The sequence below is a fragment of the Alexandromys fortis genome, unplaced genomic scaffold (assembly GCF_014885135.2).
Source record: "Alexandromys fortis isolate MF-2015 unplaced genomic scaffold, M_Fortis_MF-2015_v1.1 scaffold_5, whole genome shotgun sequence".
NCBI classification, from domain to species: Eukaryota; Metazoa; Chordata; class Mammalia; order Rodentia; family Cricetidae; genus Alexandromys; species Alexandromys fortis.
Window position 1 is genome coordinate 9,355,932 of NW_026067924.1, and position 27,684 is coordinate 9,383,615.

Below are 27,684 nucleotides of genomic sequence, written 5' to 3' on the forward strand. Positions count from 1 at the left end.
ATGACATTTGTAACTTATTACCATCTGCTTCTTAGTCCCCATCATTAACTTTGAGCTACTTGGACTCACATATCTATGGCCACTGGCTGCATAAATAATGGGTGGATAAATGAATGTTGCACACATTGCCAGGATTCACTGAGAAAATAGACTAGGGGCTCCTTTGTGGTAACTGTTGATATCATTATAGGGTAGTAGTAATTTAAGGCAACCCTTTCTTTCTAAATCTGAATTCTCAGTAGCCAAGCTCAAAAGTCAAGATGCTTTTGCTGAAGCCTTACCTACCTTGCATTCTCCAGACTTGCTCTACTACTACGTAGGTGCAGAGCCCCTGACAGTGCAGTCTCCTTCATTACGTAGACCCTGAAAACTGTACAAGTCTGCATCCTCACGAGTAATTTATTTCTGTCAGGAATGGTCATGGTAATAGCATAAGTAAGATCCAGGCCATTTGCTTTAGTTCTGTGTTGAAGTATTTTCAAAGAAAAGTGTGTTCTGGTGGAGTCAGATTCCAAGCATTTCCCAAGCTCTTTAAGTTTTCATGCCAAACAGTTCTTAGTATTCTTGGTAGACCTAGAAGGCAAGCAGTTCCTTAAAGATTCTAGTTCTACTGGAGAAAGTCCACTGAGAGCAGCTGAGCCTTAGAGTACCAGGGACTGCCAGGCAGAGTAATACCCTTCCATGGGAAAATGACTTGGTCTTTGTTTGCTTTTAAATACAAAGTTCAAGATCATAACCATTACTGATAATGCCTAAGGAATCTGAAGTAATCCAACTGAAGATGCTTTCTCTTCTACCTCTACATAACCATTCATTTCTGGCTTGTGGGAAAGATGAAATTACTTTTTTCTTTTGTGATCCGAAGCTTTCTTCAAGCTATAAGACGCTGATGTTAGCCCTGTATATCATGATAGCCCCACTCTTGCTTTGTCGCTGAGATTTCTCTCTCCATAAAGGACCTACTTTAATGGACACAAGTGGTGCACTAGCAGCCATGGTTTTTCTGGGCCTCTGTGGAGTGAAAACGTATTCATTTTCTGTTTTCTTTTTATTTGTAGTGCTGAGAACTAAGCCCTATACTTCCTAGACAGATTTTCTACCACTGGGCTACATTGTCAGACCTTGCTTTTTTGAGACAGGGTCTTATTGTATATTACAGGGTCCAAGCTTGCCTGTAATTCTCTATTTACCTCATTTTCACTTCAAACTCATGAGGTTCCTATCTCTACCTTCTAAGTGCTAGAATTATAGGTAGATTATCACAATATCTCTAACTGGGTCCTTTTAGTTAAGTTCTTTTCCCGGCTACAGTTTATCCTCACTCACAGCTTCTATGTGTGTGGGGGGGGGTGAACACTTGATTGTATATTATTCCCAACTGCCTGACCAAGAGAAGATTCCTGACATGATACAGGCTAGCAGGCCCAACCCTTGCAGTCATTTGGGCCTACATTTGAGTCTAGGCCCCATTCCAAGTCCAAAATGAGCAAGTTATCTAATTTGCTGGGAATATGTTTCCTTACCTTCCATGTACGACTCTTAAAAGGGATTAACAACATGGAGTGTACAATGGGTTGGATAGATCCAATGAGAAGCCCAATAAATCAGCCTTGACTCTAAATGGTCCCTGATTCCCTTACTACTAAACTAGGAGACAACCCATCTTGAGCTACCGCTCTCTGCTTACAATGTTCTAAGTTACTTGGCTTCCCTGGTCACTGTGTTTGACTCAGTCTCAATACTGGGAACTGACCAGTCCAGCCAGATGGAAGAAAATGGGGCAGACCTGATGCATGACACCACAGCCGCTATGGAATTTCAGCTGACAGCAGCAGATGGGGATCAATACCAGCCCCATGTGTTGGAACAGGCTCTGAAGGCAGACTATAAAGGAGAAGCAGGCCAAGAGCATGCAGTTGAGGGGCATTACCATTCCTCATGTGGCCCTAGGAAATGTGAATGATCTGGGCAGGTTCACTATAGGCCTGATGTAGCAGTTAAAAAAACTAAATTTGCAAAGGTACATGATGGGCACTGAGGCTTCCTGTGTGCCCATGATTGATGTGTCTGGTGTGTCAGTCTGGGGCTCAGCACCTCAACCACAGGGAGCTCATCCTTCCTAAGGAGCCACACTAATATCAATCTTCAGGAATGCTTAGGGTCACAAGAGAGGTGTTCCTTTCTGAGTCCTTAAACCTGGGCATGGTTTTTGTGTTGCAGCACTTAATGACCTAGCAGTGGAAGTAACATCTGTGCCACTTTCAGCTCTGAAAAGTAGCTGTTTTCAGTTTGGATAAATCATTACAGCAGCTTTCCTTCTCAAAACTCAAGACTTCAATAGCTTACCTTGCTCTGTGTAGATAGGCCAACTTTTTCCACTAATAGGCCTATGGAAAATGGATGTGGCCATAATTTGAGAACCATACTGGCTCTCAAGGTACTCTGACCTTCCTTCCTGGGTGTATTTGCAGAACACATCATATGCATCGGAGACAAGAGGCTCCTGCTTGGTAGTTTTGCCAACTGACTAAGCATTTAAAGAATCAATATGGAGGTATCCCTTTCTTGAATGCATACCTTGTGCTATGAGGAACTCAGTTGTCCCTTTGTGTCCTGTAACATTTGTTGGGGAGAGATCTCTGCTGCATCACATCTTAGCCCCCTTTGTCATTAGGAGCATGATGGAGTGGAACACTGTTCTGGGTAAAGTGTCTTGAGATGCAAAGGTCTAGATGATGAGTTGTGTCCTAAAGACAGGCGTAGAGCTTAATACTTCCACAGTAGCTCTTGTATAGCATGCAAGAGGTTTTCAGATCATCCCCAGCACAACAAAAAAAATCATAATCATAATTCATTAAATCAATCAGTAAAGATAGAAACAGAGGAAAGGTCATTGGTACAATACAGGATGTGTGACAGCCATGCTCCTCAGAGCATGTGGCAGTAGATTATGTAACAAGGCATGATTTTTTTTTTATACTCTCATAGTCAATAATTTCTCACATCTGGACTGAGCTGTCATTTCCAAAGCATATTCACATACACTGAAGTGCTGTTTTCATCAAGCTGGCAGACTATGATCCCAACTTATTTGGTCTGTGGACAGGAAGCTGCACTCCATCACAGGCCGTCATTTAGATCAGACCCTCGGCCTTGTCAGCAAGGCCAGCACTGAGGGCAAACAAAGCACCTGCCAAGGGCGACTGTGCAGGGTGTCACACTTGGAGTCCCCACCAAAGCTTTCATCAAAGCCAGCCTGATTATTTTCCACTGCATTTTCCTGAAAGGATGTTATGATTTTCTAGATGTTTGGTGGCTGGCGATAAATCAGGCTTTTATGATGTCATGTGAATGGCCACCTCTCGGACTTCCTCTAGCCGCAGTGGAGAATAATAAAAGTAGGACGTGTTGGTATTGCACAGTAGACACAGCTTAGCTTAACCCTTTCCTCACTTGTCCGCCAGCTCAAGTCACAGAAGGTTAGTATTCATTTCACATGAGTAGCCAGGATTCATGGAAGCAGAATTGCTCTCTGGGTGATAAGTAGACTCAAGGACTTTGGCATCATATCAAGTCATTACCAGAAAGTGCCTCTCCATGGAGTATGATAGAAAGGGTTATCAGCAGATTAACAGAAGTGACCTTCAGAGAGCCCCTGTTTCATAATGTTGGAAATAAGGAGTTGCCTTGAAGCAGAGAAACTAATAAAGCTAGTGAGACTATAATGGAATGTCTCATAGCATTATAAATTTATAAATGCCTTTGAAAGAATGGGAAGGTTCTCTTTTAAGCCCGAATCCAGGATCTTTGTTCTCTCATCTGCATCCCATCAACCCATAAGTCTTTCTGTGTTCTACTTCCCCAATTATCTTTGCATGGCCACACTCTACTGCCACTGTCATCTAGGAACCCCATCTTTCACGTCTATGGCCTGGACATTTCAACTGGTCTCCTCTCCTGTCTTTGACACCTCTCATCTAAGACAAAGTCCACTGATGTCTGTGAAAACCTCTAGTGCTTAAACTCTCCAGGACCCAGAGCCAAGTCCAGACTCCCTGCTATCAATGCTAGGATGGTAATGGACTGCTTCTCTGGCCTTTCAAAGATATACATGTACTAACACAAACACATACACCATATGGTGAAATTCGTTAAAGGTTCCAGTAATGTGTCCCACTCTGAGAGCTGGTTAGAGAAAAGGCTTTGTAGCACCTCGGGGTGTTCAGGGCTCCCACTTTCCACTAGCCAAAAAAGAAGTGAAGAGTGGAGGCATCTCAGTTAGTCCTCAGAGGCTATTGCTGTCCTCATTTGGCCAGAAGATGAGCAACCTTGTTAACACACACTCCAGCAGCCAGGTTCCTAGCCTCGCAAAGCCATCTAGGTATCATGCTAAGTCTTCACTGTAGTAGCCCAGACCTGGCCCCTAGAGTAGTTAGGTTACATGCCCAAACATCAAAGAGGAGCAGAGGTTGTGCACAAGAGTTTAGTTAGTACAGAGAGAAAAATCAACTCTCCCATAAATCAGTATGAACAGCTAGAAGTCTGTGTCATGCTTTTGAAAATCCTTATCCCCCCAAAAAAATTCAGGCTTCTACCTAAATTATTGAAGTCAGCCAACTTTTTAACCATGGCTCACAGGCTTAGACTCTTAAGGGACAGTCAGGTATGGCTCAGAAAATAAAGCCTTGGCACAACATGGCTTCTATAGAGGAAGACCTAGGATCCATGACATGTCTTTTTAACCTTCTTTGACCTCACCATGAGCTCCCTTTCCCTTGGTCATGTATCCACAAGCAGTGGCCTGATCTGTACTCCTCAGAGCTGAAGCTCTGCTCCCTAAAATACTTCCTATCAATGGTGTCCCCCAAAAGACCTTCTTAACCATATCTTTTCTTACTATTCAGATCTCTGATCAGATGTTGCTCTTTAGAATGTCCCTTAACTGTCAGGGTTGTCCCACTCTTGTCAAGTCCCCACCTCTATGGCCTTGTCACCACACTCGCCATTAGCTGATATCCTCCTTGTATCTCTGTGCACCTCTTGCCATCTCCCCAACCCAGCACAGGTGCCATGACTGTCAAGGCCTTGACTTATCCACAGTTGCTTCCCCAGTGCCTGACAAAATCAGTGTCTGGCAACAAACCACAAAGCTGCAAAATGTGTGCAATAATTGGAGAGAAACAGAGTGTAAAATCCTGGGTAGATTTGTTCGGCAAACAAAGACGTGAGCCTAACAGTGAAACAGGGACTGGGTGTCTCTGGGATAAAGGGTTTGCTTCCCTAGCATTAATGGGGCTTGATCTCCAGTACTTCAAGGAGAAAAATCTGGTACCAGCAGCTGTTTCTGTGTAGCCTTCATTCTTACAACCATCCTGTAACATAGACAGTGTTTACCTCGGTTTTATGGATTTAGAACCGCATACTCAGAGATGCTCAGAAACAGCTGAGTTCATTGAGCCCTGGACAGGAGTCCAGTTCCCTCCAGTGATATCTCTGTGTTCTTAGTAATGTTTAAGAATGTTTTGGTTGAGATGAAATTTATAGTGAAATGCACAGATGTTAACTGCAGTTAGATCGGTTCTGACAAGAGCATGGGCTTCTGTAATATGCTTCTGTCCACCTAGGGAACATTCATTTAATTTCCCCCCCAAGGTCTCCTGCATATTGCCAGTCTGTATCCTCCCTTTGGCCACTACTCTTGTTCCACCACTGTGGCTGAGTTTGTTCTATAACAACATATTCACTGAGTTACACAGTGGCTGGATTTCTGTGTCAACCTCTATCCACCATTGGCATGTACTTGTATCATCATATCTTACACATTATTTAGAAGTCTCTTTGCTTCTCACATTAATGTTGCATAAGTACACTGTTTTCCTCAGAGGGCTTGGTCCTTTGGACATTGTGACTACTAGACTAAAAATCAGAGATGCTGCCTTCTAGTCCAAGACTCTACCACTAGATGGCTTCATGATATCTGGCTGAAATATCTCAACAGATAGACATAGGGATTCTGTTCTTCTCAGGAAAAAATGAAAGGAAGAGTAACAGGTAGCCATGCAGGGTAGATCCCCACAGCCTGCTAAATCTTTCTTAGCCTTGATGGTGGGAAAACAAATAAGTCAAACTGTGGAACACCTAAGGATCTGAATGCTTGTCTTTCCTCTGTGCTCTCAAGAAACTCACAAATGGCAGGTAGTTGTTTAGGTTTTTCCTCAAGAAATTTCTTGAGGAAGCAGCCAAATGCAGGGTCTTCTGTGTTAGTTGCCCTCAAGAAGCTGCTAGGGAAGTAGTGATAGAACATGTGGATGTGGCCCTCTTCAGTCGGTTCCATCATGCTTGGGGACAGCCAAGGGAGGAGGTGAAGCACAGGTAGATAGGTAAGTTAGTGAAGAGAGTCTCTGAATTAGAAGACTTCCGTGTGCTATTTAAGTTGAGAAACACCCAAAGAAAAAGCCATCCCGTTTTAATTGTAAGGATCTAATTTAATTGCAATTGTATTTGTTACAATGTTCTTTTCTGTATGTGTTCAAAATAAGGGTAGGGATTTTCTCTAAGATGATAGATTGCCTAACAAACAAGAAGGAAGCGAGCTTAAGGAAAATTGCCTTTGTGTTGTGCAATCCGGGATGCCCCATGGCCTCAGTTCCCTTCCTGGCTCAAGATAAGCTGGATAACAGAGTTGGGCTCTGAGCTCCAAGACACTTTGTAGAAAACTTTCATCTCTAGAAAGAGGCCTCTGAAGCAGATATAAAATCTCCTGAGTTGCATCTTCAGTGTGGATGTCTTCAAGTTTAATTAGCTGAACTCTGCAAAGTGCTTTGAGGGCAGAAAGTGCTAAGTGGCAAAAGAAATGCAGCCTGCGTCTTGTGTCCAGAACGCCACTTGCCAATTATGTCACAACAGTCCCTAATCGGTCCACTTAAAGGTGCTTTATCTCCTTTCCTCGGGGGTTTATGCCACCTCCTCCTAAGATAGACAAATCTTTACACCCCAGATCTAGTTATTAACAGTAGCCAGTAATTTTCAAAGAAGATGGTGCTGACTTTGAAGCCTGGAATGCTGAAGTCACTAACAATCTTATCTCACTGTCATTAAGTGGCCCTTACATTATACGTGTGAGTCACCACTGCCACCCCCATCAGCTGATTATGGTGAACTTTAGTGAAGGAATTAGGATCAGAGGGCTCCAGTTATAGTAAGTCATTCAGTTCACTTTCCCTGTAAGCACTAGGCTTCAAAACCCCATAGTAACAGGAATAAAAAAGTTCCATGACTACAACTGTAGACATAGAACAGGTACAAAGGGGTCATAAATATGGATGTTGCAAGGTGACCTCCTCAGAGTCGCACCTGTAACATGTATGTTAGACCCTCTACCTGTGAGCATGTAACTCTGTCAAGCTACTGGACATTGTTTCTTAGAAATGTTTTCCTTTGCTTGCTCATCTAGATGGGCTAAGCCTGGGTCCCATGAGGTTATACAGGCTGGTAAGAGTGTTCCTGGGTTGGTTCCCATTTCTGTGCCCCATTCAAAGCTCTGTAGTAATGGGCAGACAGCCAGTGGTGGAGAATCCCAAGCTGCTAAGGGAGATGGTACAGTTTTGTTAGTGTGAATGCTGGGGTGTGTAATCTGGTCCACAGAGGTAAAGCTACCCATGTCTCGAGCATGCTGGCCTGAGAGATCTTTCTCAAGACTCATTAAAACTCTAAAGGAAAATTAATAATCTGAGCGCCCATACTTTCCCCCAATGCAGTCATCCCTCAGAATCCTCAGAGAATTGGTTCCAGGATCCCCCTCTGACAAAATACTCAGATAACTTACGACCCTGTATAAGATGATTTGCAGACCTCTGCATGTCCTCCTGCACTCAGTGGATCATCCTAGGAAAGTTAGTGTCTAACACAGTGCAGATGCTGTCAGCAGGTGTTATGATCACAAGGCAACAATGACAAACATGGCATCTGCACATCTTCAGTACAGGTGTCTATTTTTCTGTTGTTTTTGACCAATGGCTACTTGATTCTATGTGTGCAAAATCCCCAGGTTTGGAGGATAAATACGTTTTCTGTGTAAATTGTAGACCTTTTTTTTTTTTTGCCTAACTTTTTTTTCTCTCATGCTAAAATATATATTGGTTTTTTTGAGAAAGGGTTTCTCTGTTGTAAGCCTGGCTGCTCTGGAACTAGCTATGTAGAGCAGGCTGGCCTTGAACTCAGAGATCCACCTACCTCTGTCTCCCAAGTGCTGGGATTTAAGGTGTGCACCACCACTGCCTGGCACTAACTATATTTTTTAAATATAAAAGATGTGTGTATGTCATGGTATATTGATGGATGGATACACTGGGAAGAAGACACATCCTCATTCACTTTTCAGAAAGTTCCAAACAGTGGTAGAGTCTCTTATAAGTGTGTGAGGCCCACATTTAAGTAGATGTTTCTTTTCCTTTGTTTAGTACCTCTTGGTAGCTGTTGAATAGTCTCTCACAGAAGAATGGGATCAGTGAAGGAACCACAGGATCTTAAAGATCTTGTAAGAGGAGGGGCCATGCAGAAGAACAGGCAGCATAGCCAACAGGTTCTTGAGCAGGCCACCAGGAGAGTGCACAGTGCTGAGTCTTGAGCTCTAAGGCCATGTGGGAACTGCCCATAGCCAATGGGCCTGGAGTGTCCTTTGTGCAGAGATGAGGAACAGCGTTTGCGGGGCCTGCTGCTCTTCTCTGTGTCCCATGCTGTGCTATACTCTGGAATGGCAGCTTAGTGAAGCTGTATCAGTTTAGCTCTGGGGCACTCTGTCAGCCCTGCTGGATGGACAGTCCCCCGAGCCCACTTCCTGAACAGACGAGACAACCTGCTGTTTTCTCCTTGTCTCTTATCGCCCCTTGTCATTAAAGGAGAGGCCTGGTGTTGACTTCAATCTTTGCTATTCTAAAGCAGTCCAGAGGAGGAGAGGGAAATGCCCAGCCACCTCCTCCTTGTACTGCTCTGAGGTTAGCTCTCTCCTTGGGTAGGATTAAGCCAGGAGTAAATTCCGGCATATGAGAGCTAAAACTACACAGGTCATCAGAGAGCACTGCAGGCTGGAGGGGGGGTGGGGGCATTTGGGGGACTCTTCAGGCTACCCTCTCCCTTTTCCTCCATATGCCCCTCCCTGAAAGTCTAGAATCTTGGTTGGGATGTGCAGCACAACTTCAAAGGCTTCCCTCAAGTTGTGTTGTTTTGTTTTGTTCTTAGCAGTTCTGTGTTTCCCAGGAGAAACTTTACCCTGGGAGGGAAGCTTGCCTCCTCACTCCATTAGCATAAAGTCAGATCAAGGACTTCACTCATTGGCATTCTTCTATTCCCTTGGAGCCTAAGCTAGTCTTCAATTTCGCTTTTCTTAGAAAAGCAGGAGGGGAAAGTGAGTATTTTTGTGCCACTCACAGCTCCATGTCTTAAATTCCTGAAGATGTTTAGCCAAGGTTTCCATCGTGGGCTAGGTTTTCCTTGGTCATATCCCTGTCTATGCACCTTCTTGTCTATGGCGCTCAAAAATCAATTTCTTTCAATATGTACATAGAAATTTAACAACATCCTGCCAAGAACTCTTATGTTCTTAAAGTCTCTCTGCCCAACCAGATGTTCCTACAGACCTTACCACAAACCTGCCAAGGAAACTCAATCCAACTTGTAATTCAATCTAAATGTTATAATTTCCCCGAATCAAACTTAGAGAAAGGGGAGAAAAAGAAATGAGGGTGTGAGCTTGGAGTTATCCTGCATGGTCCAGTTTAGTGTACTGACAGGACTTAATTTGTGTAAGAACAATCAAAATCACATCAGGGGAGAAAAGGAACCTGTGTGGCGGAAAGGTGTCTTGTTATCTTGACAGCCGTGCACAGGGAGCCCAGAGATCTCACAAAAGTGGCCTCTAATTAGAGGAGACAATAATGGCAGGGTGAGCCCTCCTTTTCTGGATTGCGTTAACTGCTGTGGGCTCAGGAACTGGCCTAATGACTTCCCCGGGACTTGGTCTGGCGCTTTATCTATCCACTATAACAAGACCAATGGCCAGGAAAGCCCGAGATTTAGTTGCAACAAAACATGCTCTCTTCTCAGGCTACACTTGCATCTCCATTGCCGTAAAAGCCACCATGTCTGGGTGCTCCTGCGGCAGGACAGCTCGTAGGGGCAAAGGAGCTGGGGTCTGTGAAGAGAGCTTGTCTGCAGCCTTTCTCTGTTCCTTGTGCAGTTTAGCTGCTGTAAAATGCTTAGTTAAGCCTAATTGAATTTGACAATAATAAATTACATATTGAAACTGTATAGTTCACCTAAGGAACAGCAGTGAAAATGGCAAGACACCAGAAGCCAGATTTAGGAAATGCCATATTTACATTAAAATGCTTTAAATTTTCTTAGAGCTTTGTTGCCTGCTTTTTTTTTTTTCCAGAAAAACTCCAGACCACCCATTTCATGAAGTTCTTTGTAGAAATTCTGTAGAAACTCTACATAAAATCATCACTTAATTCCAGGTTTGCCTGTGTTGTCATATGGTAGTGTGTGCTCTGTGGAGAACCAAATAATTCAAAGTGGAGAGCAGTATACATAAACTCATTCTTTTCATTTGTTGTTAGGAACTGCTTGGCCCTATTGGAGGATTTTTGTGGAAGTTCAAATGTCTCAAAAGACTCAAATCTAAAAGGAGTTCAGATCATGGCATTTCTTTCTCCCCACATCCGTGTGTGAGCTTCCCTGCAGGAGTCCACCTCCCAACCCCGACTTCTCTGCGGGTCAGAGGAAATGATGTTTAAAGGAGCATTTCCTGTCTGCCCTCCTGTCCAGCACCGTGTGCCTTCACACGCAGGCCTTGTCATGCCACCCCTGAAGTGCGCCTGAGCCAGGGAGCTTGTAAATGAAACAAACCATTGGCCAGATCCCATGGTAGAAATTTTTTTTTTTTGACACAGGGTTTCTCTGTGTAGCTCTGGCTGGCCTGGAACTGTAGATCAGAGATCCGCCTGCCTCTGCGTGCTGGGATGAAGGGCACACACCACCACCCTCAGTTTAGTAACCTGTTCCCATTAGGACAGTGAAGTACAGAGCACACCGAGTTGGTGGGGAGGAGAGCCCAGTGGTACAGCACTTGCCTAACGGGAGGAAGAGCTGAAGAGATGGAAACATTTTGACTAGCCCATGTTAGTGACACCTGGCAAGAAGAGCCACTGTTTTGTTCTGGTAGGACCGCATGCTCTCCCTTCCCAGGGCCTCTTGATCTAATTGGCTTTCAGGGAGACAGTGTTGGCAGAAGGCTAAGGAAGCTGCTAGGCTGCAGTCTAAGAGAGGGCTGCAAACTAGATTGGGAAGTTTAGCTGGGCCTGTCTCTGGTTTCAATGAAATACTTTTACAGCATATTTAGTAGTGTCTGTTGCTAAGTTTTTGAAAACCATTTTTCTTTTTTCTTAATTGTAGTTGCCTGGTTGTTTTTATATTATGAGCTACTTGTAGAAAAATACAGGAAACATAATTACAATACAAAGCTCCCTTTCCCAAGCCTACTGAGATCATTTGAAACCAAACTGAGTTTTAGGGCTTTTTTTAACTGTATGTTCATAGCCATGAATTGCATCCATGCTGTGCTGGCTGATTTACTGCCGGCGGTATGTGAGTCAACAGTAACCATGTTCTCCTGAAGCTGAGGACTGAGAGGGGCGGGGGGACATTGCTTCATGACTCCAAACTGCACAGCTTCCTCTGGGGAAAAAGAAGGACTATCCTTGTGTGGCTTTTACACTAAAAGAGAAGCATTGTAAAAAGTATATACAAGTTTATTTAGGGAGAGTAAAGAGAAATAAATTACTTGGTTTGTTTTTCCACTTTCACTGGCAGCTCCAGGTAGCACTGTGCTAAAAAATGCTAATTACTAATTCTTGTATCCTACCTTTCCCGGGGAGTCTGGAAATGGGCTTTTAGGCCAGCAGAAATAACTTGCTTCACTTTGGTTAACACTCTGGGGAGGAAGTGGGTACTTCAGCATATTGTGAAATGCAAAGCCTTTGGGAATTTGATTTATTCAAGCCTAAAAAGCAATGATGGATGATTGAGAACGAGAGTCCCTGAATGTCCTCTGCTAGAGTAAAGACTCAGGCAGGGAAATGGGAACCCGAATCCAGACCACCTTGCTGGGAATGCCCAGGTGAGCACCCCGTGGGAAGCACAAATATTGTACCTAACACTCTGGCCTACCCATCTGAAATCCCGAACAAAGTGCCCTTGGCTGCCAAGTGCAGGAGAGGCCTTTTATTGCAGCTTAGTTATCTGTGGTTGTCACTCAGAGCAGCTGGTCCACTTGTCTAAGAGTGCACAGCTAAAATACAGTATCCTAATAACGTATCCATTATAAAGATTCCCTTTTTCCCTCCTGCCTTCCCAGTCCCTGGTTATTTTGTATCTCCGCATATGCAGCAGTAGATGCACTCATATGAATATACCTAACTGGCTTTTCCTGGTTTTTCCCTTTCCTCCTTCCTTTCCTTCCTTTCTTCCCTTTAAACCCATCTTGAAATGCCCATTAGTCTCGAGACCTACAATAAAGAACTGTATGAGGGTGAAGACACAGGATTTTCATCTTTACCGTTTCCTCTTAGTTGCCAGTCTTCCTTCCAAGGGAGTATCTTAAATGAACGAAAGTGAACTGCTCTTGCTAGATATCCAGGAAGCTCCAGTACGTTTGTGTTCCCCTCCTCATAAAGTCAGAACTGAGCAAGCAGACCAGGAGGCTTGACCTCAGCTGTATACATATATGTTGGTAAGGTCCAGTCCTGGGCCGAGACAGTGGTCAGCAGTCTCCTCTAAAAGCAGCCTTGAAGGGGCATCTGGAGGTGAGAGGAGCTAGAGAAAGAGCCTGGGCTGACCAGAGGTCTCAGATGCACAGGGTCTGAAACTGAGGTTTCTGTGTTTGTCCCATGAGTCAAGAAAGAAAATCCCTATTTTCTAAGGAAGAAAGAGATTATAACAGACCCTCTGCAGTAGCCGGGAAATGAGACCCTCTGCAGTAGCTGGGAAATGAAAGTTTCGGTTTTGGAGTTTGTGGGTGCGCTGCTGGCTGGCAGAGAACTGTCTTCACCTTAGCAAAGCCAGAGCTGAGCGGAGGCTACTCCATTCTTGTGCTGCCTGCCCGCCTAAGCTGTCCCAAAAACCAGAGACCAGAGGCGGGGTTTCCGCTGACTCCAAATCCAGGACAAGATGCAGGAGGCAGGAGCAGGGCAAAGGCAGTAGACCTAAGACCGGACCTGGAGGAGTGTGGATTCTAGCGACCAGACCCAGCAGATGGGTCGGAGTCCTCCAGGTCGTGGACCTGGAACGGCCATTGTGCAGCGAGCTTCGTGTCTTGGACATTCAGACTTGATTTACCCCTGACCTTTGCCGAGAAGAGCAGTATTTCCAAACAGTTTTCCCAGTCGCCCTCCTGACAACTTAAATTGGATGGTATCTTACCTGATGGGACAGATTGGGAAAGGGGTACTCCACAAGCACACCTCATCTGCCCTCTCTCCGCAGGACTTTCTGCAGGGAGACTGCTCCAAGGCGCAGCAGAAACTGAACTGGAAGCCCCGCGTTGCCTTTGACGTAAGTTGTGCCTCCAATGGAAGTTCTCACAGCTGTTAGCTGTGAACCCTTGCTGGTGGACTGCAGTCAGGCAGGAGACCTTTCAGAGCCCTGGGAGGAGGTGTTGCAGAAGAGGGTGGCAGAAACCCCGCCCTCATCACCCACCCTGGATTTCGGTTGCAGGAGCTGGTGAAGGAGATGGTGCAGGCCGACGTGGAGCTCATGCGGACCAACCCCAACGCCTGAGCACATCTGCAAAGATTCCGAGGCATGGCCTATCATGCAGAGCCAGCGAATCAGAGTCCAGCCACTCCTGTGACCATCGACCCTTGACCTCCTGTGTTGTCCCCACAGCTAAAAGCTGGGCTATAAATTTGTAGGCACCAGGAGGGGACACTCCAGAGCTAAGGCCACTTTGATTTTTGTCGAAGGTCCTTCTGAATGGTTTTGGGAAATCAAGAAGTGTTAATCACATATTCATTTTACTTGAAATTATGTCACTAGACAACTTAAATTTTGGAGCTTTGAGATTGTTTCTCTCTTTTCTTATTAAATGATCTTTCTATGAACCAGCACTAACAGAGTTGCTTTGTGTGTGTTTTTTCCAGGTTATAATGTAGGCAGGTTATGGCCCCAAACAATAACTAAATCCACGGGTAGGGATGAAATATTACTTGGTTGGTTTGGAAAAGCTCCTGTTGGGAAGACCCCTAGCCTGAGCTAGCTGCAGAGGCCTTGCTAGCTATCTGCCTTGGACATACCTATCCCCTGCTGAATCAAAGCATTCATACCCCTTCTGATCTCTACTGATTTTAATTAGAACCACTGAGCTCTCACCCTCTCAAAAAAAAAAAAAAGGCTCATGAAATGGGGTTGCTAAAAGAAGAAACTTGATGATAAGTAAATATTGTTGGAACATTACATGTGAAAGTCCCTGGGCTACCCAGAAGCCCCCTAACCTAAGCTTCTTCTATGGTCTTTTGTACAGTATTTATTTCCAACCTCTTCCCATTGGTACTAGGTCACTTTTAAACTGAATTTTGACTCATTAATTCAATCCAGTGCCTGATATATACCAGACATTATGCTGATGCTTCAACCCCATCAACATGAGCTAGCGGTTCTGATAAAGAGACTTAGAACCCAGGATCCAGCTTCACTGAGTTTATTATTTAGAATTCTGACTACAGGCCTGCATCTCTGAGCTGTGCACTGCGCAGCTACAGGTGACACATAAGTGCACAGAACACCCCCAGAAGGCAAGCAAGGATCTGCTTGCAGGTATACACTCTTACATGAAATAGTATTTTTGGCCTAGAACAAATTAGGTCAGGACTCCTCTCCCCCTCACTCCCCTTCCAAGCAAAATAAAATAAAACTTGAGCGAATGGCATTCCAATCTTTGCACATGCATGAGACTGAGGGTGAACTATTTCCAAATGTCTTCACAGGCAGGTTTATGATCTGGGGGAGGACTAGGGCTCCAGGGCTGGTGCAGAGAGGGCTCTTTGTGGAGCTCTCTATGCTGGGAGAGCATGCTGACTGGGGCAGCCTCAGCCCCCATGAAGCAGAACTAGGGCAGCCAGGCTGGCCCACCCGGTTCTCAGAAGCCACCCCAAGAAGAGCCTGCTGTTTCTATCCCCAAATGGGATGCTGGTAATTGGAAGCAGATGGCCTCTGGGAGGTGGAGCTTGTAGGACTGGGAAGGCTGGGGGGGCAAACACACATGCACTGTCATACATGAACATGCATCGTCATCCACAAGCTAAAACATACATCCGCTCACATATACAGATTCACTCACAAACATGCCATCTCACACACCGTCGCACACAAATCTTGCAAACATACCCAGAAGCCTACTGTCCCATACACACACTCTCAAGTCTCAACAACTAACGCTCCTTGGCCTTGACCTTCATGCACACGCCTCCTCTGACCACCTAAGTCCCTCATTGAGTACCCAAGAAAAGCCATTCCAAAGGCCTGCAGGCCCGCAGTGTCTGATTCAGTGTTTTGTGGCTCTCTATCCCAAAGCCAGAATGAACTCCTTAGGGCGAACCAGGAGAAATCCCGGGCAGGAGTTCCGTCTCCAGTGAAACTAAATGGGCATGAGCATGGGTTTCTGACCGAAGACATCTTTTTACTGGCAACCTTGTCGCTATTCATGCCTCTCCATCACTGTTGAGGGCTCCTTTGGACTCTGGATTGTGTGTGTTTACAGGGAGAAAAACAGCAGTTGCTGTGTAAATCCATAATTTACATTTATGTGTTGAATGTTATGTAGTCATCTTCGAGACTTAAAGTATTTCTTCGATCTCACCTTGATTTCAGTCATCATTTTTGTGTGTCCCTCACACTTCTCCTCCCACCCCACTCTGTAAGCATTGGGTATATATTTTTATGTATTATAACACCTCTGCAAGCTTGATGCTATAGTAAAAACTAGGAGAGTTATTAGTACTCTCAGTTATGCCGGAGGCAAGTCCACATTTGTTCTTCAGAGAGAGGTCAGGCGCTTGGGTACCTGGGCACCACCGGTCTAGTGCCCTTTCAGACTGTGCGGCATCTGCTGCTCTTTGCCTTTAGTGAGCTAGGCCTGTCAGCTTCTGTAACTGTATATGGAGCAGGCAGAGTTGGGGCTGCCAATCTGAAGGGAAGGTTGGCAAGCATTGTTTCTGTGGGAGAAGGAAACCTAAACTAAGGGAAGGAGTGTGAGGCGAGGGGGCACATTCCAGCAGAACTGCTTTGGGCTTCTTTTCATTGCCATTAATCACCTTCTCCAGAGCCGGTCTCAGAGCCACACAGAAGCCTGTCAGGGGACAAGCTACACACGAATGCCATCTTCCCTAGAAGCGGTACTGTCGACTTTCGTTTTAAAATAATTTCCTGGGTACTAGGGGTGTATCTCAGTGTGGAAGACTTGTCTAGCGGGTAGGCTGTCAATTTATACATATAACACCACTAAATAAAGAAAAGACCTTACCGATACCATTTAAAAACAACTTTTAGGTCCCATCACAAAAGGGGAGAAAAGCATTCAGGCACCGTCTTCATATTTGGGGATTAAAAACGGACAGTCTATTTAGTTGTACTCAAATTTACTTCTTTGATGTCTTCCAGGATCTTTGTTGCAGTCTTAACTACTCAGCAGGCACCATGGGTGGGGAGAACTTCCACCCAGGTTTTACACAAAGATTGTATGTTCCTTCGGGTTTGTCTTACAAGAGATCAACATGTCCCATTATGGCATCCGTACCTCTCCAAAAATTGGAGTTTTTCCTCACAGAGAGCAATGAAAACTTTCACAAGTAACAATAACATCTGAGACACACTGCAGTTCTGGGCAGTAGGCCACCCCCAACAGCCCTGCCTTCCCACAGTCCAGTGTCTTCTGGGAGCCCTGGAGACTAAGCCTTGAGGTCCCGTGCTTCCCTAGACCTCCCATATACTCATCTGGACTACATGCAGCAAGCATTCAGAAGATGTGCCTGACTGTGGCCACTGGAGCTGAGCCTTTGGCTGCCCTTACAGGGTGATGCTATGCCCTTCTCTCCCCACCCCATCTGACAGGTTCCTCCCTCTAACTGTATTCAGAGTGGACTCACTCCCAGGAACTTTCCAAGGTCCCACTCCACCCACCTTCTGTCACGACCTTTCCTCTTCTCCACCAAAGGATCTTCTCTGAGCAGACCACCTGATCTTTCTGGCTGACCCCTTGCCCTGTGGCCTAATCCCCTAATGTCCATTTTCCAGGGCCAAAGGGTCTTATGCTGCCAGTCAGTGTACAGTGCCAGCTGCCCCTCTGGCCTCTGAATTCCTGGGCCAAGGTGCCTGCTCGGCTTGTGTGCACCCATCTGTTTGCTGTTGAAGAACAGCGACCTGCGGCCGTCCTCTGCTGATCACCTCAGCTCACGGCGGTTCTGAGTCTCTTGGTTTCCTAGCTATGACCTTGAAGAGGTAGTGGGATGCAGCACTGGGCCAGTACAACCAAAGGTTCCTGGGGATGCACCTGTCCAACCTCACCCCTCGAACAGTCCTAAACCCGCAGAGGAGAGGTAGCGAGGAAGCGCTGTCCTTCAAAAGAAAAGAGCCCTGACTGCTAAAATATGCCCTGTCCTAGCCACCAGAGAGAACCACAGCCTCCCAGTCGGAGGCAAAAAGCTGTGAGGCTTGGGAAGTCAACTGAAAACTAAGACTCCACCAGCCAGACTACTCCAAGGGAGGCACTGGGCCCAGGCTGACCAGAGAGGAAGCAGCACAGCCCGAAGTCGGACTGCAGTGGCGGGCCATGGGCGAGGGAATGTATATTTGGAAGGGGTCAGGACCTCGACTGGAGTCTGGCTTTTTATGGCGAGGAAGCTGACTGGGAAGGGCCTTCTGGCTTTCCTGTTGTGCCACTTTATCCCCCGCCCCCGTCCCTCCTGGCAGCGCTGCTTTCTGAGTATGATTGCCTGAGAGACGGGGGTGGAGGTCTTTTCCCTGGCGTCGAGAACCTGGACTAGGGACCGAGGGGTAGTGACCGTGTGTTTGGGGCGTGTAGGGCCTACCCTGGAACCAGCGGACAAATACAGGAAATGCCACATTCTCCCACTGTCACCAAATACATTTGCTGTAAATCACTTTCCTGCACCTCCCAGATTGTCTGGATGCTGGGCCTGAGTGGGTCAAGGAGGCCTCTATAGAGCTCCTTGGGGTCCAGTGGGGGGAGGGGAGGAGGTTCAATGTAGCACCTAGTTTTTTCAGAAAATCTCGTACCCATCCTGCACTTCGCAAGAGGCACGTCTCCCATCTCCCTAAGGCTCTCTGCAGGACACTTACGAGGAAGCACTGGCTGCCGCGCTCCTCTCTTGCCATCACTAGAGTCCTTCCGAGGTAGTATAATAAACTCATCTTTACAAGGCAGCAAGGGCACCTCTGGCTCCTGCGCCACTGCTTCTGGGACGCCAGAAAAATCTCCCAGGCCCAGAACACATGCTGCCTGAGAACTTTAGGCGGTCTGAGCCCAACTTTGGGAACTGCTGCTCAAACCGGCCTCCCGGGGCAGGCTTGCCCAGGCTCCTCTATGCAGCTTGCAGCGCTGATTTTGCCCAACTCAGAGGTCAGTTTTCATCGCTCCTCTACCAGCAAACTTTTTAAAGAATGCGATCGCGGCACTGAAACCTGTACGGTATCCCTGAAGGCTTAAGGGCCTGCAGCCATTAGGGACGCCAGCACAGGAGGGGGGGGGGGGGACAAGAACCCGAGTGTTTTTGTTTGTTTGTTTTTTGGTTTGGTTTAGGTTTTTGTTTGGTTGGAGATTTTTTGTTTTGGGCTCTGTTTGTTTTGTTTTTGATAATGATGGAAATTCGGAGGGCTTGAGAGTTACAGTCAGTCGCTAAATGTGCTGTTTTTCCTGCATTTACCCTAGGGTAGAAAATGGAAGGATGTCTCCTCTCCTTTAAATCCTTCCCAAAGCCCTCTGAACACTTCCATTTCCCAAACCAAAACCCCTACACACACACAACCAAGACCCTTCCTTCCTTTATGCTTCTTTACACTGAAACGCCAGGCCTCTGCGCCCAACCCTGACGATTCACCCACTGCTGGTCTTGAGTTCACAAATTGCTCTTCCATGCCCACTCATGTAGGTGAAGCTATGTTCACTTTAAGGGCAAAGGACCGACCGGCTTGCCTACAGTCCCTTCGCAGGAGCCCCCTAAAGGGGCAGCTGGAAGAAGTTTGAAAGACTACTTCAAATGAGGCAGACCATCTGCAGACATGGAGGGCCCTGGGCAGTGTAGAACAAAAGGATGCTCTTTGGGAGAAGACAGGAAGAGGCTATTCTGAGACCATAGAGCCTGCAGAAAGGTCCCAATGGCTTTCCGAGTCACTCTCAAACCCAGGCCCAGAAATTTCGAGCTGGAAACAATGCCAGGCCCAATCTCAAGTCATAGCAGCCAGACCTCCCCTCTTAAGGACAGCTCCAACCCTTATGTATGTGGAAGGAAATTCCAGATCCTACTGCATTGCCTATAATACGCTCAATATGCTACAAATTTAAAACCAGTGAAGGAAAAAATCAAGTAAACAACAAAAAACTAATATAAAACAGAGTTTCTTTGGAAGCAAGGTAAGATGGAAAAGGAGGCAATAAAGGTCTAAAGCTGCGCTCTCTGTGCCTTATTTTGGTTTCCAATAAGATGGACATGGTACATTTTGCTCAATTTTCCACCCCTAATCACGTTGAGAACCTTGGATGGGTTTGGGAGCTGGAAGTCATTTAATTGGGTATTGTTCCTTTCTCAACCTGATTTGGATGCAGCACCTGCCCATCCTGTTCTCTGGCCCCAGCTCTGTCCCATACCCGGACACAATCTAGGGTCATATCCAGCCCACCACCCAGAAGTCTTAGTGGAAGGTGAGCAATGGGCACACCCGAGAAGGTACAGGCTAGGAGTGCAGGTGGCACACTCGGAGACCCTTTGGGAACCCAAAGATTTTCTATGGAGAAAGAGGAAGGATGGGATAAGCTGACAGGGACACAAAGGGATAGTGGCATAAACACACAGAATCAAATGGTGTATAGAAAAGAAGGTGTTGAAATAAAGGGGTGAGGAATTCGGCCCAGAGAAGTTCCAGCTGTGACTGCAGAGCCTACACAGCATGGAAAACTGTCGGGAGGTGGGGAGGCTTTGAGCCATAGTATCAGTCCGGATAGAAGAATCCAGGGCAATAGGATTTCTGAAGCTGGCAATTGGTCCCTCCGGCAAATTTCTGTGGGTTTCCATTCCTGCCAAGTGTCCACTATCTGAATATATCAGATTTCACTTGCTGAGGGCCTGGAGCTTCTGGAACCCTCGTCTCTGCGTCTGGTCCTCAAGCAGTGGTCCGAGGCCTCTGGCATGTCCTTGGTTTCCTTCCTCTCCAAGCCCCAATCTCTCTGACTGGTTCCATCATAGTCTGCCCTGCCTGGCCAGCTTTATTACTTAGTCTCATCAATCTTACCCACAACAGGCTATTTGTTTATATACTGGTGGGAAAAGCTAATGGCTTCATGAAGCAGTCATAAGAGGAGTAGACAGCAATCAGAAATGAAGGCCCTAAACACCACTCAATATCCCATGGTCGGGGCTTTAGAGTAGAGACTCGAAGTTTCTTCTCAATAATTCAAGATGAGGGAAAGAAGAAAGAGAGAACCTGTTACTCCAACTATTCTTTCTCGGAGGCTAAGAACCTGTTACTCCAACTATTCTTTCTCGAATGCCACTGACAGCCTCAGAGGACATGGTTTGGGTACCTAAGATCTAGTAAGTAAGGTTTCCTCTAGGCCTTCCAGGGCTGCCTGACCAGGTGGCCTGAACCAGCAGAGTCTGGGGCCTTGGGGTTTTATACCACTCTGACCAAAACATATGGCCCTCTACCTTAAAGACAGAGAATCCCAGTAACCTGGGTGGGAGGGGGCAAAAAAAAGTGCTGCATTCTTTGCCTTTCAAAGTTACTGAAGCCCAAAAGGGCTGTAAGACACTCCAGAGGCAGAAAGCAGCCCAGCGCTCGCTCACAGAGACCAGCACAACCCAGCCTTATTACACTGCAAGCATCTATTATTAATGACAAACTGCGTGGAATGATAAATTGTAAAATGCATGGTTGTTTGCATGCAGCCTGTTGAAAAGGGCCTGCTAACTACGCTGTCCTGGAAAACAGCACGTGTTCCTACCACATGTAGGATGCCAAATGCAAGATTTTACATGGCACATACCACGCTGGCTTTTGCGTAAGAATCGCTAAGAAAATAAATGTCCTCTGTTTCTCCTTTTGGGACAAAATACTATCCTAACGATTTCTACAGAGACAACTTACAAAATGAGCGGACTTGTCACCTGGGTACTGCGTGCCACCAGTGGACTAACACAGCGTAATTTCCAAGTACGCCGGCTATCTGTTAACTAGCAAGCAGTTTTTGATAGTTTTTCTTACTTAACAGAAAAACTGCAAACCAACCTTACAAGCCACTAAGGAATAAGTCATCCCAGGTCAAAAAAGAATGGCAGAAATAGTTTCTTTCTCTTAAATTAGATATGAAAGCAAGTGTATAGACCATAGAAAATATTACACATGACTATTTGTTTTTGAAATCACGAGTAGCCCTCTTCTTCAACTAGCATGTGATTAAGAACTACTACAGCGGCAACTCTTGTAGTAATAACACTGTGTGTATAATACAAACACCTTCCTAGACATAATATCTTCCATTCTTAATTTTTCAAACCTCCAAACAGAAGAGGAAGCTCTCCTTCAGACACTGGGAAACATCGGAGACGCTGCTGCAGCGAGGGGCTCCTCGGGAGCCACAAGCTTGCACAAAACCTGCTCCTCCAGCTACCTGACCCAGAAAAGGAAGAGCACGGGGCACCCACAGAACGCCACTCCTAGGAGCCATACATTTGTTTCCCTCCCTGAACCCTGGTACCACTGCAAGGGCGACAGAGCTCGGGAACAGACAGGTTTCCCTTGGTCGCCTGGGCCTGGACCCGGCTAGCTGCGGCCTAGAAGACCTCAGGGCCGCCAGGCCTAAGCGGAGGGTCGCAGGCAATTAGACCCGAACGTGCTGAACCCCACGCACCCTCCTCCCGCCTCAGGGGTCTGTGGCTCAAGTAACCCGTGTCCCTGTCACACTCCGCCTTAGGTCGCAGGGTGCGGGCAAGGCCGCCTAGGGCAAGTCGGTGCGGCCGGGCCGTGGCTGGTCCATGGGCAGAGCTCGTGCGCCTGCCGAGGCTGCGGGGCCCGCTGTCACCCGTGAGCAATGAAGTGACTGTGACCTTTCCACCCGCTCGGGGCTCCCAAACACGCGTGTGTCTTCAAAACAAAGGCGGCGAGCGACAAGGACACAGGAGCGGCTAGGCCGCGCGGGCAGCCAGCTCCAGCCGCGGGGCGAGGAAGGGAGCGGGTGCCCCGGGGCCATCGAGGCACAGCTCCCGCCGCCGCGACCCCGGTCCCCGGTGCCCCGCGCTCCAGCCCCCGACCTTCCCACGAACACTGTGATAAACCTATCCACCTCACGCTCGGGGGCGGGGGTCTCCTTTGACGGCTTTTGTCCCACAAACTACTTATTTCGGGAAGAGGCCGCGGAGACGCGAGCGGGAACCCGAGGGCGGCGGCGGCGGGGCGGGGGCGCGCGGGGGAGGAGGAAGCCGCTGCGAACGCAAACAGAAGCCGGCCGCCGCAGCGGGTAATTACAGCTCATTAGCTCAGGAGCCTTCCGGGCCCCGAGCGGCGTCCCGGAGGCCGGCGTCGGGGCTGGACGCCACTCCGAAATGCGCGGCCGCCCGGAGGGGCCCAGCCGGAAAGCCAGAGGCCGGCCGCGGGTCTCCACTCGCCACCCCTAGTCCAAACAGATGAAACGGACGTCCCGAGACCCGGCCTGCCTCCTCCGGTCCGGTCTTGGGTCGCTCGACTAAGGGGACAGGGCCACCGGTCACCTGCTCAGGTCTCCCGCAGGCCTAGACAATCCAGCTCAGGCAACCACTCTGGGTGTATAATTCCCAGCTCCACGCAGGACTCCCCAAAGAAGAGTTGGATTCCATCTCCTAGAGATTTGTAAATAGACTCAACCTTCTCCCCTTCCCACCCCATCCTCTGAAAGAGGTAACCTGAGGAGGAGGGGGCACTCAAAGCTAGGACAACCCAGAAAACACTTCTAGTCGCAGTGAGGCCAGCCCCAGCCGGCCTGCCCGGAGGAGACGCCCTGCCAGCGCCACAGCGAGCTTCCCTGGCTATTAGGTTACCGCTCTGAGCAGCGGGAACCGAGAGAATCAGAGGCCACGTAAGGCAGTTTTTGACTGAAATTAGAGTGTATTTATTTGCAGCAATCCTTTAACAATGATCAAATTTTGACAACAAGCAACAGCAATTACTGCTTAAGTGTTGCCTCTAGATAGGAGCGGCAGATAGGAACCTGCTTTATCTCGAAAACAAACTGAAGGCCTGAATGTCTGTAATCAAACCGCCATCTCCCCAAGTCTGATTGACAGGGCAGATCACCCTAAGATAATGAATTTATTACATTTCCTGGGTTATTTACAAAAGGGGGGAGGGCCAGTCCGGATTGCCCCCTAGGTTTAACTGTAAATTAACAAGAAAAATTGGTTTGGAAAAGAAACCACCCTAGACAAATGTTCTTTCTGCCTTCTTACTCTCCCTTCTGCTTATTGCTGTAAATGTTCAAAAATAATTGTTCTACAAACATATCTTCTAAAAGTTTCCCCAGGATTAAATATTCATTTCCAACCCACAGTATATTTATATTAAATCCTTCTGTGTGATAATGAGGGATTGAAACTGTGGGCAAGTTATGTACATACATTTTAAAACTAGTTTATTTTCCTCTTACAAAGGAATGAAATTAATAGAAAAAATCTATTCGGCATCTGGCTCACAGGTATGGATAATACTCACTGCAATCTGTGTGGGACAGGAAAGCCAATACTCATCTGAGTATCTTGAGGCACATCTGTATCTCTGCGCACAGGTACCACTGTGGTAACCATGCTGCTGATTCATGAACTTAAAATTGCCAAATCATGTTTTGTAGTTACTGAGGAGTATTTGTTCATATGCCAACTCAGATCTGTTTAGGAAATTATCTTTTTAATAGCCACAAAGCAAGCTGACTATACAGTATGTTTTGCAAAAAAAAAAAAAATGCTGTAGAAAAAAAATCTACTAAACAAAAAAATGCTTTTAGCGAAATTTGACATGAACTAGAGGAGGTTTTCTCCACATTTCAGACATCTGGCAGAGGCTAGCGAACTCTACAACTTCTGCTCTGAAATCTTTTCTTTATATTAAAGCTGTATTAAAGTATCCAGACATATTGGTCTTATTCAAACTGAATGGCAATTTATTTATAAACAAACAATGGATATGATCAACAAAAAGAAAAGGATGATAGAATGAGATTAATACAGTTTCCCTTTTTATAACGAGAGAAAAGGCACATTTTAAAGTTTCGGGCAATTTAACTTTAAAAGCTTTTGGAACACTTTCTTGGTGTTTGGTCCGTAACATCCAACTACAAATTAAAAATAAATTACTATGTTGCAATTTACATTTAAAAACAAGTCCATGAATAAAAAGAAAGCGATTTTCATAAACAGGGACTTCCCCCTTCTTTCGACATATGATAAAATAGTATCTTACAGGTGAGAGACAAGGCAGAGGGACAAGACGAAGGAGCAGGAAAGTCTCTGAACGCAAGAGGAAACTTACGTGGCATCTGCAGTAACCTGTCCTTTAATAAACCATGGTTTTGCTGTCTGTACAAAATAGTTTACCGTTTTGCTTACTTAGATAAGGCATAGTGGAGGAGGCTCTGCATTAATCTTTTAGAAAAATAGGTTTTCTTTGAGCTGGTGAGTTGAATTTCAGGAGAGATTCTGTTCGCTGGTGTGATGAATTTTCTCAAGTTTTAAAATTTGTATGTTTTTGGTTTCGATTTTGCTTTGCTGGGTTCTTTACTGTTCCTGCTCTGGGGTTCCATTCCCTTTGGCTCTCAGGGTTCCGGGGATGGGGTCAGAATTTGCTACAGTCATAGACGAAAGCCCCCGACGTGCGGTACAGAGACTGGCTGGTAGGAAAAGCCATCTGACAGCTACTATTACCATTCACAGGAGAGTTGTTCAGCCCTATCCGCTGTGACTCGAACATCTCCCGCACCGAGTGGAAGTTCTGCTGCTGCCCAGGATAGCCCGCGGCCGCCGCAGCCGCCGCCGCGCTTGCCAGGTGACCCAGGTCTCCACCTGCCTGGTTCAGGTACCACGAGGTGAGCCGGCCTTGGTGGGCAGCTGGATGGTGGCTGGTCTCCTGGCCACCCCCTCCGTGACTCAGGGATGAAGTGCTGCTACTGGTGACTGGGGGCAGCGAGTAGTCAGGCAGGGGGTCGTCTACCGCCGCGCTGCCCGCGCCTCCGGGCGGGCCCTGCAAGTGGCCGCCGCGCTCGCCCGCCGCGTACAAACTCATGGCCTGAAGATTGCAGTGGTAGGTGCCCGCGCCCCCAGTACCCCCGGCACTGCCACCGCCGCCGCCTCCGCTGCCGCCTCCCGAGCTGCCCGCACTGGAGCTCTGGCTGCAGGGGGAGCTGTAGAGGGAGCTCTGGCCGGGGGAGTAGGCGCCTAGTGCCAGCGGGGGCGCGATGCCCGCACGCGAGGACCCGGTCGCCGAGGCCAGGAGGCCTGAGCCGAGCTCCGCAGCCGAGCCTTGGGGCGACCCCCGCAGCGAAGTCATGATGTTGTCCACGCTGAAGCCCTGGCTGTGATGCGGCGGCGGCGCGGGCTGTGGAGGCTGCGCGGGTTCCGCAGTGTCCAGGCTGAGCGGCCGCCCCGACGGCAGGCTGCCCGGGGGGCTGCTCCCGCTCGACAGGCTGCTGCTGCTGCTGTCGGGGCTCTCGATTTTGGGCACCGTGGCGGCGCTGCCGCTGCCTAAGGCGGCAGCCGGGGACAGGGGCTGGGGCGGCGAGGGACACGTACCGTTCTCCGTCTTGATGTCCTGGATGCGCACTGGCGGCGGCTGCGGCCCGGGAGCGGAGCCCTCGGCCTGTTCCGGGGGCGCGGGCGCTGGCTGGCGACCGGCCTGCGGCGGCGGCGGTTCCTGGAGGTGCAGGCGGCCCTTCTCCTCCTTGTCCTTCACCGCGTCCTTCTTCTTGAAGCGCCGCCGCCGCCGCAGGAAGCTGCCGTTCTCGAACATGTTGTAGGAGTCCGGGTCCAGCGTCCAGTAGCTGCCCTTGCCTGGCTTCTTGTCGTCGCGGGGCACCTTGACGAAGCACTCGTTGAGCGAGAGGTTGTGTCGGATGCTGTTCTGCCAGCCCTGTTTATTGTCCCGGTAGAAGGGGAAGCGGTCCATGATAAACTGGTAGATGCCATTCAGGGTGATCTTCTTGTCCGGGGCATTCTGGATGGCCATGGTGATAAGAGCGATGTAGCTGTAAGGCGGCTTCACCATGTCCTTGGGCTGCGGCTGCGGCGTGTAAGGCCCATAGGCGCGCGCCATGCTGCCCGGGTACTGTTCAGCGTGCGCGGGGTGCGAGTACACGCTCATAGGGGCTGGCATGGCGGTGTAGCCGCCCCCGGCCGCCGCCGCCGCCGCGCGGTAGTAGCTCTGCTCGCCGCCGAGGTAGGGCACCACTCCCAGGGAGTTGGGGCTGGACACGGAGTAGCGCGCCTGCATGGCCCCGGCTCGCCGCCGCCCGGCGCAGCCCGCTGCCCCCCACCCTCGCTCGGGCCGGGCTGCGCCGCACCGGCCACCGAGTCCGAGTCCGAGTACGAGTCCGGGCCGCGCCGAGCTGCTGCGGGCCCCGCCGGGCTGTGTCTGTCCCGGCCGCGATCGCCTCCTTGCGCCCGGGGCCGCTCGGCCTCTCCCAGCGCTCGTCTGGCGCCTCGCACCCCCCTCAGTTCCCGCGCGGGCAGCTAGGGAGGGTGGCTGCACTGGGAGGGGACCGGACGAGAAGCCGCAAGCCGCCTCGGAGGAACGCGCAGAGCAACTTCCAGAGGCAGTCGGGACAAAAAAAGTTCAAGGCTAACCTGGTCAACAAGAGCTAGTTCCAAGACAGGAACCAAAAAAAAAAAAAAAAAAAAAAAAACGGAGAAAAAAAAAAAAAAAAAAAAAAGAGAGACAAAAGTTAAAAAAAAAAAATCCAAAAAAACAAGAAGGCGCCCGGCTCGCCACACTGCTTGCGCCTTCCAGGAGACACTGCTCGGGGCTGCTGGCGAAGGCGGCCAAATAACCAGGGGCGGGGGCAGCGCGCCGGCCGCCTTCCCGGGCCCCCGCGTCACCTTTTCTCAGTCTCTTGCGCCGGCCGCTTAAGGAAGCATTGGGAAAACTTCTGAACTTTTGAGCATCCGTCACCCAGGCGAGGACTTTTTTACGCAGTTACATTTTTTTCCGGGCAGCGGAGCCCCGCCCCGCCACGGAGGCGGTAGCCAATGGGAGGAGAGAGCCGCCTCTGAATGAGCCAGAGGCCGAGCCCTGCCGGCCCGCTCCTGGCGGCTGGAGGACCGCGGGGCTGACCACACGCGCGCCGGCTGCCAGGGCCCGGCGCCCGCACCCCTGCCCGCAGCTCGC

The 27,684-nt window shown here is 48.3% G+C and overlaps 2 protein-coding genes across 2 annotated transcripts in view; one reads left to right on the top strand and one right to left on the bottom strand.

Annotated features, from left to right (window-relative positions):
- Gmds (GDP-mannose 4,6-dehydratase) overlaps positions 1–14,162 on the top strand; it is a 495,612-nt gene extending 481,450 nt beyond the window's left edge. Inside the window, exons 10-11 of the mRNA XM_050142522.1 lie at positions 13,540–13,608; positions 13,771–14,162. Coding sequence (XP_049998479.1) covers positions 13,540–13,608; positions 13,771–13,833 — 132 coding nt within the window. The 3' untranslated portion in view covers positions 13,834–14,162. The remainder of the gene's footprint in view (positions 1–13,539; positions 13,609–13,770) is intronic.
- Positions 14,163–23,423: 9,261 nt separating this feature from the next.
- On the bottom strand, positions 23,424–26,932 carry Foxc1 (forkhead box C1). Its single transcript, XM_050142767.1, has one exon. It carries the CDS (start codon positions 26,788–26,790, stop codon positions 25,141–25,143), a length of 1,650 nt encoding a protein of 549 aa, XP_049998724.1. The 5' UTR covers positions 26,791–26,932; the 3' UTR covers positions 23,424–25,140.
- Between the last annotated feature and the right edge of the window lie 752 nt (positions 26,933–27,684).